We start from the raw sequence: 16,214 nt of genomic DNA on the forward strand, positions 1-16,214 counted from the left end.
TGCTTAATCTGGACAGGGGAGGGTCCACAGACGGAGGAGAGACCCACTTATTTTAAAAAGTCCTCCTCAAAGGGATAACGAGTTGCAACATTTTTCGGAACGGCAAAAACCTTTTGCGGCGTATCCCATTCCTTGTACAACATATTGTCCAAATAAGGAACACAAGGAAACACTTTTGCGGTGCGTGGCGGTTTGCGGAACCCAAAAGGGACTGGCACATCAGGTGCCTCCGCCACATCCTCAAGTTTCTGAGTATCACGCACCGCAGAAATAAGAGCTCCAACAAATTCCTTGTCAGCAACTGACCCTGAAGCAGAGTCATCCTCACTGTCCGTGTGGGTTAAGCCCGCATCCTCTGACACTACAGAACCAGAGGCAGCAATAGCAGGGTCCGATTCTGCGTCAGAGACATCCCCAGAAGCAGGCTCAGGGAGGGGGCGCTTTTTACCCCCCTTCTGGGCACTAGCTGCTTCAAACCTGGCGAGAAAAGCCTCCAGGACATTGCCTTAACAGATGTGGCAGGGGGGGGCATCAAGGGTTAACTCAAGCATTGCTGGGGAAGAAGTACCTGGTTCAGGCTCCATAATGCCCCACCGCTGTATCACCCTCACTGCAAAGCAGAAAACACCCACTGGTCACCTCCTGGCTGTTACAACAGAGTATGGGGGGCCCCAGGGAACTCACCACCCCACCCGGTGCAGCGCTAGCTGAGACAAGCCTGAGGTGTGCTGAGAAGCCGGCTGCGCTGCGTCGCCGTATGTGAAAAAAGCACCATAGGACCACAGGAAAATGGCCGCCAAGCCATATAAAGCGCGACTACGGCAAAATAGCGGCCGTTGCGCATTTAAAAGTACCCAAAATGACACAGCACAGAGTAACACAGCTCAGCACACAAAAGACCAGCAAGTGAACACACACAGCCCCCGCTATACACACAGGCCCAGGTGTAATAAAGAGACCCCAGAAAAGCCCCCCTCACAGACGCTACCCAAATGGGAAAGGAGGGAGAGGAAATAAGGGAGAGAGGAAAGCAGGGCAAGCCCTCAGTCGACCTCCCAGGGGAAAATTCCAGCCACACCACCTTACCTGAGCAAGGGGCCACTACCTACCCGTCCTGCGACCGCCGGCTGGAGGTATCCCAGACAGAACCAACGTCCGCTAAACGGTATGGCTGTCAGCCAGACACACTGTGACAAAGCCATAAAGACCGGTCATATGTGTGCCCTAGAACAAGATGTTTCCCGGCCGCCCCTGGAGCAACGGGGCCTTCGTGGTTGACCCAAAGCTGAGCTGAGGGCCGGCACACGCTCGATGGCCGAACATGGGGGGACTACAAGAGTCAAGACCCAGCCTGTCACCCAGTCGGCAGTTGATAGAAGAATCTCAGGATTCAAAAATGCAGGAACAAAAACAATAAAAAACGAAAAAATTGCAAGAAAAAAAACTCTAGAGTGCCTGTCCTCTCCTGACGTTAGGCAGAGAAAAAACTGAGGCTGCTAGAGCAGGGTGTGGGTTATACCTGGGGAACCATGCCCCCTGGTAGGAGCTGCACTAAAGAAAGGTTGTTAACACTTTAAGTGCTGTAATTCTGCCTAACTCTCCTGGAAGGAAGCGGATATAACCCTACAGTCAAAGGCTGCTGTGTCCGTCCATGAACGGAAGAGAAACAAGCTATTTAAATTATATTTTGTCTGAAATGTAAATGCATTATGCCTGCACTTACCAGCTCTATAGATTTTCTCATTTGTGATTCTTTCTCCTCTTTTCTTAGGATCTCTCCAGTTATTGGGCATCTAAACAGAACATTACACACAGTAGTTTCCTTTTCAGGTGCAGACATATTCTGTAAAAAAAAAAAAAAAAGTAGATATTTTCCTGGTCCATGATAGATGATGATATTTTAGTGGGGCATCCTAAAACATTTAGGCCTGGATTCACGTAGCACTTACGCCAACGTATCTACAGATATGCTGCGTAAGTGTCAATGTGCGCCGTCGTATCTATGCGCCGTACCCATAGAACTAGATACACCTGAAATTAGGCTTCATCCGACCGATGTAAGTTTCCTACGCCGTCGTATCTTGGGTGCATATTTACGCTGGCCGCAAGGGGCGCTCCCATTGATTTACGCGTCGAATATGCAAATGACTGAGATACGCCGATTCACGAATGTACTTGCGCCCGTCGCAGTAATATACGCCGTTTACGTAAGGCGTACGTCCGGCGTAAAGTTATTCCACATATAGGAGGCGCATCCCATGCAAAGGTATAGACGACGGAACAGCCGTTGTATTTTACGTCGTTTACGTAGTACTACGTGAATAGGGCTGGGCGTAGTGATTCGACGTATCTTAGGCGTTCGTTCCGACATGATTCTGAGCATGCGCACTGGGAAGCGTCCACGGGACGGCGCATGCGCCGTTCGTTCGGCCCATCATTTGCATGGGGTCACAGTTAATTTAAATGGATCACGCCCATCGTCCACCTACTTTGAATTAGGCGGGCTTACGCCAAATAATTTACGTTACGTTGGCGCAACGTAGGGAGTAAGTGCTTTGTGAATACTCTGCTTGCCTCTCTGTGTTACGTCGGCGTAGCGCATATGAGATGCGCTACGCCGGCAGAAAGGTGCGCCGATCTACGTGAATCCAGGCCATAATGTGAAAATGGCTTAATGTAGCTTAATGTGTCATAAACTTTAATCAATTGCCCTGAAACTTTCCACAACCTATATTTTTTAACTTTCCAAACCTATCCTAGAAGTTTCATGGGTTTAGGTCTCCCACAAGGAAAACTAGGGACATTAAGCTTGTTTTTTGAGGGGAGATTGATGTGGCTTAACGTTATAAGAAAAAAAAAAAAAAAAAGAAGAAGAGCATAGATGTTAAACTTCCCCCAAACTCGACACAATACAAGACTTTGTCTATGCCAACGTACTCTGAAAATTTTACATCATTTGGTACATCACATCAAAAGTTCTTCACATTAGGCTATATTTTATAATTCTAAAACAGTTAACCACTTCGGCCCTGGAAGGATTTGCCCCCTTAATGACCAGGCCATTTTTTGCGATACGACACTGCGTCACTTTAACTGACAGTTTCACAGTCATGCGATGCTGTACACAAACAAAAATGTCGTCCTTTTTTACCCACAAATAGGGCTTTCTTTTGGTGGTATTTGATCACCTCCTGCGGTCTTTATATTTTGGGCTATAAACAAAAAAATAACAATTAAAACATTTTTATTTTAAACTTTCTGCTAGAATACATATCCCCAAAAAATATATAAAACAACAAATTTCTTCATCAGTTTAGGCCAATATATATTCTTCTACATATTTTTGGTAAAAAAAAAAATAAACACTGCAATAGGCATATACTGATTGGTTTGCACAAAAGTTGATGGGCCAGATTCACAGAGATCGGCGTATCTCTGTGCGGGCATAGCGCATCTCATATGTGCTACGCCGACGTAACCTATAGAGGCAAGTACAGTATTTACAAAGCACTTGCTCCTTAAGTTACGTCGGCGTAGCGTAAATGGGCCGGCGTAAGCCCGCCTAATTCAAAGTAGGCAGGTAGTGGGCGTGTTGTATTATAATGAATCGTGACCCCATGTAAATGAAGCGACGTACGAACGGCGCATGCTCAGAATAACGTTGAATTTACGCCCTAAGATACGAGGGCTCAATGACAACGACGTGAACGTAACCTACGCCCAGCCCCATTCACGTACGACTTACGTAAACGACGTAAAAATATACGCTTGTTCCGACGTCCATACTTTGCATTACCTGCGCCTCATATAGCAGGGGTAACTTTACGCCGGACGTAAGCCTTACGTAAACGGCGTAGCTAAATCCGATGGGTGCAAGTACGTTCGTGAATCGGCGTATCTAGGTCATTCGCATATTCGATGCGCAAATCTACGGTAGCGCCCCTTGCAGACTTACGTCGGTCATATCTTGCCAAAATTCAAGCGTAGCTTGTTCCCTAAATAGGGCGCATAGATACGACGGCGCATCACAGAACTTACGCTGCGTATCAATAGATACGTTGGCGTAAGTCGTCTGTGAATCTGGCCCATTGTGTCTACAAACTACAGGATAGATAAGGGACTTTTATTTATTTTTGTCTTTACTGGCAATGGCGAATATCTGCAATTTTTAGCGATACTGTGACATTGCGGCGGATATATCTAACCCCAAATGACACTTTTTGTGGACCAGTGACATTATTACATTGATCAGTGCTATAAAAATGCAAAAAAAAGTACTCTGGCAGGGAAGGTGTTAAATACTAGGGGCATTCAAGGGTTTAAGTGTGTCCCTGGGTATTCTCTAATTGTAGGGGTGGGGGCGGGGATGGGCTTACAGGAACATGACAGAAATCACTGTTCACTGAGAACAGTAGATCACCTTGTTAACATAGGCAGATCCCTGTTCTGCCTCTTCTCACCACGATCGCTGGCTAACAGAGTTTGTGGGACCCGCAGGCATGCTGCCGCGGCACGCGCCTGCTATCCTCTTTGCACGGACCGATGTACAGGTACGTTGGTTCACACAGGAGAGCCGACCTGCCACTGTATAGCTGCCTGAGCTGGTCGGTTGGTGGTTAAGGTGTTTGTTACCCCCCCCACCCAAAAAGAAAAAGAAGTATCCTGTTCCTTTGACCAATTACGGACCGCCAACCGAGTATTTACATTGCTACTTTGACGTTAAATAACATTGTTATGAAAACAGATAGCTGCAATAACCCTGGTATTTTCTTCAACGGCGGGCAGTCTGGTTTATGATAAGTCATCTATTCGCTGCAAGATCACTTTTATCGGCGGCGGGAGAGGTGGTCACCCCCCTCCCGCCGTGTCCTGGTCATCTCGCTTATCAGATCTGTCAGTAGCGACGGAGACAATCCAATGCTTTTCACTGAGAGCTAGGAAGTTGAGTGAGAGAATGATGGCCCCACTCAATGCCATTGGTTGAAGGAACTGATGTCAAACTTCACTTCCGCCCAACGGCCTTAAAGATATATATATTTTTTTAATTGAACTTAAGTAAAAATTTGAGATCAAAGGTCTTTTTGACCCCCGATCTCACATTAAAGAAGTCCTGTCATGCCTTTTTTCTATTACAAGGGATGTTTACATTCCTTGTAATAGGAATACAAGTGATCCCATTTTTTTTAAAGGGACAGTGTAAAAAAAAATCTAAAAAAATATCAAAAAAATGCCCTGTCCCTCCGTGCTGATGCGGAAGTGAATGCATACGTAAGTCGCACACGCATATGTGAACGGTGTTCAAACCACACATGTGAGGTATCGCGAGATTGTTAGAGGGGGAGCAATAATTCTAGCAAAAGACCTCCTCTGTATCTCAAAACTGGTAACCTTTAGAATTTTTTGTAACGTCACCTATGGAGATTATTAAGTGTCAAAGTTTGTCGCCATTCAAAGACATTTCATTCCAGCGCAATGTTGAAGCATGACATGTTGGGTATCAATTTTCCTGGTGCCTCCATGGCAGCATACCAATGGTCATGGCTCTGCCCCCGACTGACCCACAGGACCACTTAACTCTCTTATAAAAAAGGAGTTGTTCCCCCCTCAGCATTCTTTTTTCTGTCCTCATCCCTGCAGGATCACACACCAGTCCTACCTCACCGACATATGGTGTGACCATTGCAGGTTCATGCTCTCCTGCAGGATGGAGTCCTATCACTTGGGCTGCTAAATGCGCCAGATAAGTATGGGAGCCTGTTTTTCTGTGGATCTTTTTAAGGTAAAAAAACACACACACACCTCCAGGAGCATTACACTCTCCTCATTATGTGGTTCTGGCTGTCTGTACAGGAAAGCCCTTTACTTGCTCTCTTGGAGCCTCTAAACTTCTCCTACATAACCTGTATTTTTTATTGGGTGCCTTAGGGAGTCCTCAGTTTTAACTGCCGGACACATGCTGGCACTTCAGGCTCATCCCGCCATCGCCGCACGGTCCGGACAAAGCTTGGAGGAGAGGGGCTCTCCAGGGCAAGTTTCCCTGCAGCTCGGTCCCCTCCATAGCCGTGGGCGCTTTGCGCGTGTCACAGAGCTCAGCCTTGTCAATTTTTCATCTTAGTACTCCCTGGATACTTAAACAGCCTGAACTCTCATTAGGAGTGTGAAGCGAGCGCTGGGAAGCCGTATCATGCCAGCATCAGATTGTCTAAGCCTTATAGGGTCCCTCTCATCATGCATCCCAATGGTAAAATGGGTCAGATGGCATCTGCGAGATTTCCAATTGGGGTTTCTGGCGCAATGGAGGAAGAACAAACAGAGAATAGTCATTACTCTTACAATGAAATCCAGCCTCTGGTGGTGGACAAGACCCCCCAGGCTTCTGGTGTCTCGGCCTCTCGGGCCTAGCTCGTGGACCATTCCTACATCAGATGCGAGTCAGCTCGGTTGGGGAGCACACGTCCAGAACAGACTAGTACAAGGGAAGTGGCCATTCAATGCAGAAGGGATAATATCCAATGTCCTGGAACTGAGGGACGCTTGGATGGCAATGCTGCATTTAGCCCCCCTCCTCAGAGGCAAATCCATTCTACTCCAAATGGACAGCAGAGCGGCAGTTGTGCAGAACCAAGGGGGCACACACAGCAGGTCGCTATCCAATGAAGTGACCCCAATAATATCCTGGGCAGAGGAAAATCTGTGCGATTTTCGGGCATCTTATATTCCAGCCCTCGAGAACCAATTAGCCGATCACCTCTCAAGATCATTTGTGAACAACAACGACTGGTCACTAGACCAAGAAGTTTTCGAGTGGATATGCCAACAGTGGGGAACTTCCAAGGTAGATCTTTTCGCTTCCCCACTCAATGTGAAAACGCCACTGTTTTTCTTCGAGACTCCCATCTCCAACATCAGCAGAAGTAGATGCCCTAGTCCAGCCTTGGATCTTCCAGTTGGGATATGCGTTACCTCCGATTCCCTTAATTCTGAGGTTCCTCCAGCATCTGACGAAGGAGGATGTCACCATCCTGGCAATCATTTCACATTGGCCGAAGAGGCCATGGTTTCCACTCTTAGTCAGTTTGTCACTATGCAGTCCACTTCCTCTTCCACACAAGAGCAACCTATTATTCAAGGGCGACTTCCTTCACCAACATCCGGAAATTCTAAACTTGAAGGCATGGAGATTGAGCGGAAAAGGCTGGGCGACTTAAAGTGTTCTTGAGAAGTTATTCAAACTCTACTGCAATCCACGAATGCCACTTATTATAGGATATGGAGAAAATTTGTGGACTTGGCAGAATCCAACCATTTCGATCCACTAATACCTGGAGTCCATAATGTTCTTCTTTTCTCACAGTCGGGCCTAGACTTAGGTTTAGGTCACGGCACCCTGAAAATCCAGGTTTCGGCCATTTCAGCACTAACAGACACACGCTGGGCACTAAACCTCCTAGTAGACCGGTTCATAAAAGCAGTTTTTAGACTACGCCCTCCCAGGAAGACTTTATACCCCAAATGGGATCTGACAATTGTTCTCGAGGCCCTAGCTCGTCCCCCTTTCGCACCTACGGAGGAGTGTTCATTAGAAGATATTACCTGGAAAACATGCCTTTTTGATCGATATCACATTGGGGCGCAGTGTCAGAAATTCAGGGGCTCAGGAGCCCTACATCACCTTTTTTCCAGACAGAGTGGTCGTGCAGGCCCATTCACCAGTTCATCCCAAAGGTACCTTCAGCTTATCATCTCAATCAGGAATGGGTCCTTCCAGCCTTTGAGGAAGATCAAGCCTCCTTGAATTTACACAAGCTAGATGTAGCCAGATCCTTGAAATATTACCTAGGTCTAACTTGTGAGTTCCGAAAAGACCGTCTTTTGATCATTCCCAGAGGTGCAAGGAAAGGAAGGACATCCTACAAGACAACAGTAGCAAGCTGGATTGTGAAGCTAATCCTGAAAGCGTACCGGGCTAGTGGTCTTCCAATCCCAAATGCGGTGAATGCTCACTCAACACGAGGGATCGCCTCTTCTTGGGCAGCTTTGGTTCGGGTCTCCCCGGAGACAATTTGCAGGGTGGCGAGTTGGTCATCCTTCAACACCTTCATGTCGCACTATAGCCTAGATCCGGCAGCACTTACATTCCAAGATTTTGGGAGGAGGACGCTAGAGCTTTCCTCTCTATAAATCATTAAAAAATATTTATTTGCAGTACCCTCCCTGTAATTGAGTTATTTACCATTGGTATGATGCCATGGAGGCACCAGAAAAACGGAAAATTGAATACTTACCTTTCCGTAATTTTCCTTTCCTGGTGCCTACCCATGGCAGCATACACCCTCCCCTTTACATTGTTCTATAAGATCTGAAGACTAGTTACTAAGAATGCCTGAGTGGGGGAACAACTCCTTTTTTATAAGAGAGTTAAGTGGTCCTGTGGGTCGGTCGGGCGGAGCCATGACCATTGGTATGCTGCCATGGGTAGGCACCAGGAAAGGAAAATTACGGAAAGGTAAGTATTCAATTTTCCGTTTACTCTGAGTAACATTAGCTTTCACAATATAAAAAAAAATTGGGCTAACTTTACTGTTTTCTTATTCTTTTATTCAAAAATTTGTATTTTTTCCCCCCCAAAAAAATGTTTGCAAGCACGCTGCGCAAATACGGTGTGACAAAGTATTGCAACAACCGCCATTTTATTTTTCAGGGTGTCTGAAAAAAATATTGTTTGGGGTTATAAGTAATTTTCTAGCAAAAAAAAAAAATGATTTTAACTTATAAACACTATGGGCCAGATTCACGTAGCTCAGCGGATCTATAGATCCGCTCGATCTACGTGAATTAAGATCCGCTCCCGCAAGTTTAGGAGGCAAGTGGCTAATTCACAAACCACTTACCTCCAAACTTGCGACGGCGGATCCTAAATCCCCCGGCGGAATTCAAATTCCGCGGCTAGGGGAGTGTACTATTTAAATCAGGCGCGTTCCCGCGCCTGATTTAAATGCGCATGCGCCGTCCGCGAAATTTCCCGGCGTGCATTGCTCCCACTGACGTCGCTAGGACGTCAGTGGTTTCGACGCTTACGTAAACTGCGTCCGTCCGTATTCGAGAACGACTTACGCAAACAACGTTAAAAAATTCAAATTTGACGCGGGAACGCCGGCTATACTTAACATTGGCTGCGCCTGATAAAAGAAGGGGTAAGTATACGCCGGGAAAGCCGCTACGGAAACGTCGTAAGAAGACTGCGTCGGGTCCGCGTACGTTCGTGAATTTGCGTATCTCGCTGATTTACATATTATTTATCAGCGGGAACGCCCCCGGCGCCATTTTTAAATGGAAAAAAAGATCCGACAGTGTAACACAGTCAGATCTTAGCCCTATCTATGCGTATCTGATTCTATGAATCAGGCGCATAGATAGGACCAGTGTAAGTCAGAGATACGATGGTGTATCTGTAGATACACCGTCGTATCTCTTTGTGAATCTGGCCCCAAGTGTAAAAAAAAGGCTTGGCCCTTAAGTGGTTAAAGCATGTTATGCAGCACAGTGCTTTTGTTGTGTAATTTGCCCCTGTGTATCACATGATGTATCTAACAGAGGGAACTATGCAACGAAAAAAGTGGCTTAACAACCACTTTAATGTGAACAGCCTAATGTAAAAAGAGCTTAATGTACCGAAACTTCAAGCAATTGCCTTGAAACGTTGCACAACCCAAGTCCCCAACTTCCCAAACCTGTCCTAGATGTTTCGTGGATTTTGGTCTCCCACAAGGCAAACTAGGGGCATTAAGCTTGTTTTGGGGTGATTAGATGTTAACCATATACCCCCAAACGTTATACAATACAAGGTTCTGTCTATGCCAACATATTCTGAAAATGTCAGGTTATTTGGTAAAGCATACCAAATGTTTTTCACATTAAGCTATATTTTACAATCCTAAAACGTTTAATGTGAACAGCTTAAAGTAAAAATAGTTTAATGTACTATGATGTGCCTAAACCTTAAATCAATTGCCTTGAAACTTTGCACAGCCCAAGTTTTCAACTTTCCAAACCTGTCTTAGAAGTTTCATGGATTTTGGTCTTCCACAAGGCAAATAATTGACATAAACCACTTCAGCTCCAGAAGGTTTTACCCTCTTCCCGACCAGAATTTGTTTTTATAAATTTGGCACTGTGCTATTTAACCACTTAAGACCCAGACCAAAATGCAGCTAAAGGACCTTGCCCCTTTTTGCGATTCGGCACTGCGTCGCTTTAACTGACAATTGCGCGGTCGTGCGATGTGGCTCCCAAACAAAATTGGCGTCCTTTTTTTCCCACAAATAGAGCTTTCTTTTGGTGGTATTTAATCACCTCTGCGTTTTTTTTTGCGCTATAAACAAAAATAGAGCGGCAATTTTGAAAAAAAAATGCAATATTTTTAACTTTTTGCTATAATAAATATCCCCCAAAAATATATATATATAAAAAAAAAATTTCCTCAGTTTAAGGCCGATGCGTCTACCTTCTACCTATTTTTGGTAAAAAAAAAAATCGCAATAAGCATTTATCGGTTGGTTTGCGCAAAATTTATAGCGTTTACAAAATAGGGGACAGTTTTATTGCATTTTTATTATTTTTTTTTTTACTACTAATGGTGGCGATCAGCGATTTTTTTTCGTGACTGCGACATTATGGCGGACGCTTCGGACAATTTTGACACATTTTTGGGACCATTTAAAATGCATTGTTTATTGTGAAATGACAATTGCAGTTTGGGGAGTTAACCACAGGGGGCGCTGATGGGGTTATGTGTGACCTGAAGTGTGTTTACAACTGTAGGGGGGTGTGGCTGTAGGTGTGACGTCATCGATTGTGTCCCCCTATAAAATGCTGCTGCCCACAGTGAAGAACGGGGAAGCCGTGTTTACACACGGCTCTCCCCGTTTCTTCAGCTCCGGGGACCGATCGCGGGGACTCCAGCGGCGATCGGGTCCGCGGGTCCCGGTCACGGAGCTTCGGACCGGGTCGTGGGAGCGCGCCGCGGGCACGCGCCCGCGACCCACGTGCAGGGTACTAGTACAGGACGTGCATTCTGGGTCTGCCGACGTATATGTGCAGGAGGCGGTCCTTAAGTGGTTAAAACTGGTAATTGCACGGTCATGCAAAGCTGCACCCAAACAAGTTATGTAATTTTTTCCTCCACAAATAGAGCTTTTTTCTTTTGGTGGCATATGATCACCACTGGGATTTTTATTATTTGTGATATAAACAGTAAAAGACCGAACATTTTGGAAAATATAATATATACTTTCTACTTTTTGTTCTAGAGAAAAATCCAATAAACTCAATTTGTGTCATACATTTAGGCCAAAATGTATTCAAGTACATGTTCTTTGGTAAAAAAAAAATCAATAAGTGTATATTTATTGGTTTGCACAAAAGTTATAGGCCCGGATTCACGTAGCACTTACGCCGACGTATCTCGAGATACGCCGCGTAAGTCTATCTATGCGCCGTCGTATCTATGCGCCCGACTCTGAAAGCAAGATTACGCCTAAAACTAGGCTTCATCCGACCGTCATAAGTTTCCCTAACGCCGTTGTATCGTGAGCGCATATTTACGCTGGCCGCAAGGGGCGCTCCCATTGATTTACGATTCGAATATGCAAATGAGTGAGATTTACAAACGTACTTGCGCCCGGCGCATTAAATATACGAGGTTTACGTAAGGCTTACGTCCGGCATATAGTTATTCCTCATCTATGAGGCGCAACTCATGCAAAAGGTATGGACCAGGGAACAGCCGCCGTATTTTAACGTCATTTATGTAGGAGTACGTGAATAGGGCTGGGCGTAGTTACGTTCACGTCGTAGGCAGTGATATCGTCGGTATCTTAGGCGTTCGTTCCGACGTGATTCTGGAGCAGCGCACTGGGATACGTCCATGAGCGCGCAAGCGCCGTTCGTTATTTGTATCTTGATGCGCTCGGCCTTCATTTACATGGCTCACGGCTCACAGCCACTTACGACGAGTTACGCCGAGGGAACCCAGCGTAGATTTGGAGCAAGTGCTTTGTGAATACTAGGGGTGCTGAATATAATTGTTGCATCGATGCACCCGCGATTCGGGGGGCATCGGATGCATGTGACCCCAATAATCGATGTCGGGTGGCGTCATCCCGATTTGCCCCCCCCCGCCCCTCCGGCGAGAGCGCTCTGAGCGTTTCTAATAAAATACCCATTTGCAATACATGCCGCTAAAATACATTAAGTGGCCCACTGTTGCATGTACTTTTTAAAATATAACAGCGTTTCATACCTATTTTGCTGGTCTGTATATTCTCTTATGTTAGCTCCGGCCCGCCTCTCACCTCCACGTCTCTCCTGACGTCAGCCCCGCCCGCCTCTCTTCTCATCTGATAGCTACAGTACAGTAGGTGGGCGGGGCTGAGAACTCCCACTGACGTCAGGAAATAGGAGAACAAGTGGTGAGAGGCAGGCCGGACAGGACAGAGTCACATGTGCGGAAATATAGAGAGCAGCATACACAGACAGAAACGAAGGTATGAGAAGCTGTATATATTTTAAAAAGCACATGCAGCAGTGTCCACTTAATGGTTTAGAACAGCATGTATTGAAAAAAGGGGATTCTAGTTACAGCTGTATTCTTTCTCCCTCCTCCATGTGCTCTGTGTTGACATTTCTCTGGTGTCCTCAGTTCGCACAGTCCATTGTGTTAACTCCTAGTGTGCTGGAATGTGCGAACTTGGGAAGCCAGGGAAATTTCAACACAGAGACCGTCCAGGGAACTTGCTGTGAATTATAATCCCTCCAGACCTCCCAGCAGCCACATTTGTATATTCCTGTACCCTGTAGTGCACTAATCACTTTTTAACCACTTGAGACCCGCACTATTGACAAAAGACGTCAACAGCGCGGCTCTCAGGTGCCAACTGGACGTCTTTTAAAGTGCATTACCCACGCGCGCCTCTGGGGGGCGCGCAGCGGGTAAACACTGTCCCGGCGCATCGCTGGGAAGCCGATGCGTGTACCTGGCGGCCGCGATGTCCGCCGGGTACACGCGATCGTCGGTAACACAGCAGGGATGTGGAGCTCTGTGTGTAAACACAGAGCTCCACGTGCTGTCAGAGGAGAGGAGACCGATCTGTGTCCCTTGTATATAGGGACACAGCATCGGTCACCTCCCCCCCCCACACAGTTAGAACACACCCAGGTAATACATTTAACCCCTTCCTCACCCCCTAGTGTTAACCCCTTCACTGCCAGTCACATTTATACAGTAATTAGTGCATTTTTATAGCACTGAGCACTGTATAAATGTGAATGGTCCCAAATTTGTCCGATACGTCCGCCGCAATATCGCAGTCCCAATAAAAATCGCAGATCGCCGCCATTACTAGTAAAAAAATAATAATAACAAAAATCATAATTCTGTTCCCCATTTTGTAGGCGCTATAACTTTTGCGCAAACCAGTCGCTTATTGCGATTTTTTTTCCACAAAAATAAGTCGAAAAATACGTATCGGCCTTAACTGAGAAAAAAATATAAAAAAAAAAAAAAAATTGGGATATTTATTATAGCAACAAGTAAAAAAAATATATATATTTTTAAAATTGTCGCTCTATTTTTATTTATAGCGCAAAAAATAAAAACCGCAGGTGATCAAATACCACCAAAATAAAGCTCTATTTGTGGGGAAAAAAGGACGTCAATTTTGTTTGGGAGCCACGTCGCACGACTGCGCAAATGTCAGTTAAAGCGACGCAGTGCCGGAAGCTGAAATTTCGCCAGGGAACAAAGGGGGTTTATGTGCCCAGTAAGCAAGTGGTTAAAGTGGAGTTCCACCGCTTTTTAGTTTAGTAAAAGTCAGCAGCTACCAAAAGTGTAGCTGGTGACTTTTATTAAACCGACACTTACTAGTCCCACGGTCCAGCCGCACAGAGCCCTGTACCTTTCCCAGTTCCTCTCCTCAATGCCATCATATCTACTGTGGGCACCCGGCCATGATAGCTTATGGCTTCATGGCCAGGCGCGCACTGTGATCTGCCATTGTCCAGCCAAACTTCTGGGACATGTGTCCCAGAAGATCGCTGGCAGGGAGGGGCCACCTAGGGCGACAGGAGTCACCTAGGCAGCCGGGACAGGAAGTCCCACTAAAAAGAGGACCCCCCCCCAAAATAAAATGACATGCCAAATATGGCATGTCAGGGGGTGAGGAGTGCTTAAAGGAGAAGTTCCACTTTTGGGTAAAACACCTCTTTAAGGGAGTGAGGTTATTTTTATTTAAAAGCAGAGTTCAGTAAAAAAAAAAATATTAAAAGTCAGCAGCTACAAAAAAAAAAGTGTACCTTCTGACTTTTAATAAAAAGACACTCACCTGTCCCACAATCCAGAGATGTGGCCACCCGAACACTCCATTCTGTCCACGGCGCTGGCAATACTTCTGTGGGCATCCGGCTGTGACAGCTTGCAGCTTCACAGCCAGGTGCGCATGTCTCACTGCGCTGTCCTGCAATCTTCTGGGACCTGTGATGTGTCTCAGAAGATTGCAGGGAGGAAGGGCCACCTAGGCGGCCCAAGCGGAAGTGAGAGCTTGTCTGTAATCTTGATGCATCGTGATGCATCGCGGAATCGAATCGAAGACCAGATAATCGTAATTGAATCGTGAGACCGGTGAAGATGCGCACCCCTAGTGAATACTGTGCTCAACACTCTGCGCTACGTCGGCGTAGCGTATATTCGATACGCTACGCCTGCATAACTATGCGCCGCTGTATGTGAATCCGGGCCATAGTGTCTATGTCTATAGTATTATGGCAGGGCAGTAAACCCCCCCCCAAAATTACCCCTTTTTGGAAAGTAGATCCCCCAAAGAATTTGCTGAGGCATGTTAAGCCCATTTAATTTCTTTGTTACAAGTGATTGAAAAAATGACAAAAATTGTCATTGAAATTATATATTGCTCACACATGCCATGGGTACATGTGGAATTACAGCCCAAAATACATTCTGCTGCTGCTCCTGAGTACGGGGATACCACATGCGTGAGATTTTTTGGGAGCCTAGCTTCAAAAAAATTGTTAATTTCACTTCCTCACAACCTATAAGGCCCCGTACACACCATAGAATCCATCCGCAGATAAATCCCAGCAAATGGGTTTCAGCGGATAGATCCTATGGTGTGTCCACGCCAGCGGATCTTTTTCCGCGGATAAATCTCCCCTGGGATGGATTCCAGCAGATCGGATATTTGCTGACATGCACAACAAATCCATCTGCTGGAATCCATCCCAACGGATGGATCCGCTGGTCTGTACAGACTCACCGAATCCATCCGTCCGAAGGGATCCCCCGCATGCGTCGTAATGAATTGACGCATGCGTGGAATTCCTTATATGACAGCGTCGCGCACGTTGCCGCGTCATTTCAATGCGATGGTGTGTACACGCCATCGCATAGAAATCTGCTGAAATCCTCGAGAGGATTTATCCGCGGAAACGGTCCGCTGGACCGTATCCGCGGAAAAATCCTCTCGTGTGTATGGGGCCTAATAGTTTTGGAGGCCCTGAAATGTCAAAATAGCACAAAATAACCCAAATAACTCATTTTTGAAAATCAGACACCCCAAGCAATTTGCTGAGAGGCATGTTGAGTCCATGGAATATTTTATGTTTTGCCACAAGTTTTCCATTTGCTGAGAGGTATGTTAAGTATTTTGCAGAACTCGCTTTTTGTCACAAAATTTTGAAAATTAAAAAAAAAACAAGGAAAAAATTTAAATTTCCTTTATTCTCTTCATTTTCCACAACAAATGAGATCTGCAAAATACTCACCATGACTCTTAGCAAAAACCTTGAAGTGTCTACTTTCTAAAAAGGGGTCATTTTGGGAGGTTGACATTTCAGGGCCTCCGAAACTGTGACAGGTAGCGAGGAAGTCGCTACCTAAAGGCGGTGATTGGTTTTTGGGGCCCTGTACTTGGCTAGACAGCCATATAGGCTCACATATGTGGTATTCTCATACTCAGGAGAAGCAGCAGAATGTATTTTGGGGTGCAATTTTTACAAATACCCATGGCATGTTTGAGCAATATATAATTTAAATGACAACTTTATGTAAAATAAAAAAAGAAAATTTCCTGAAACTTGTGGTAAATCAAACAATTCCATGGACTCAACATGCCTCTCAGCAAATAGCTTGGGGTGTCTAC

The 16,214-nt window shown here is 45.7% G+C and overlaps 1 protein-coding gene across 2 annotated transcripts in view; it reads right to left on the reverse strand.

The window, feature by feature from the left end:
* Nucleotides 1–16,214, reverse strand: part of UBXN6 (UBX domain protein 6) — a 479,989-nt gene that overhangs the window by 210,091 nt on the left and 253,684 nt on the right. For both annotated transcript variants that reach the window (XM_040322526.1, XM_040322525.1), the window contains exon 5: nt 1,724–1,843. In XM_040322526.1, the coding sequence (XP_040178460.1) occupies nt 1,724–1,843 (120 nt within the window). The remainder of the gene's footprint in view (nt 1–1,723; nt 1,844–16,214) is intronic.

Source organism: Rana temporaria, chromosome 1 (assembly GCF_905171775.1).
Source record: "Rana temporaria chromosome 1, aRanTem1.1, whole genome shotgun sequence".
Classification (NCBI taxonomy): Eukaryota; Metazoa; Chordata; class Amphibia; order Anura; family Ranidae; genus Rana; species Rana temporaria.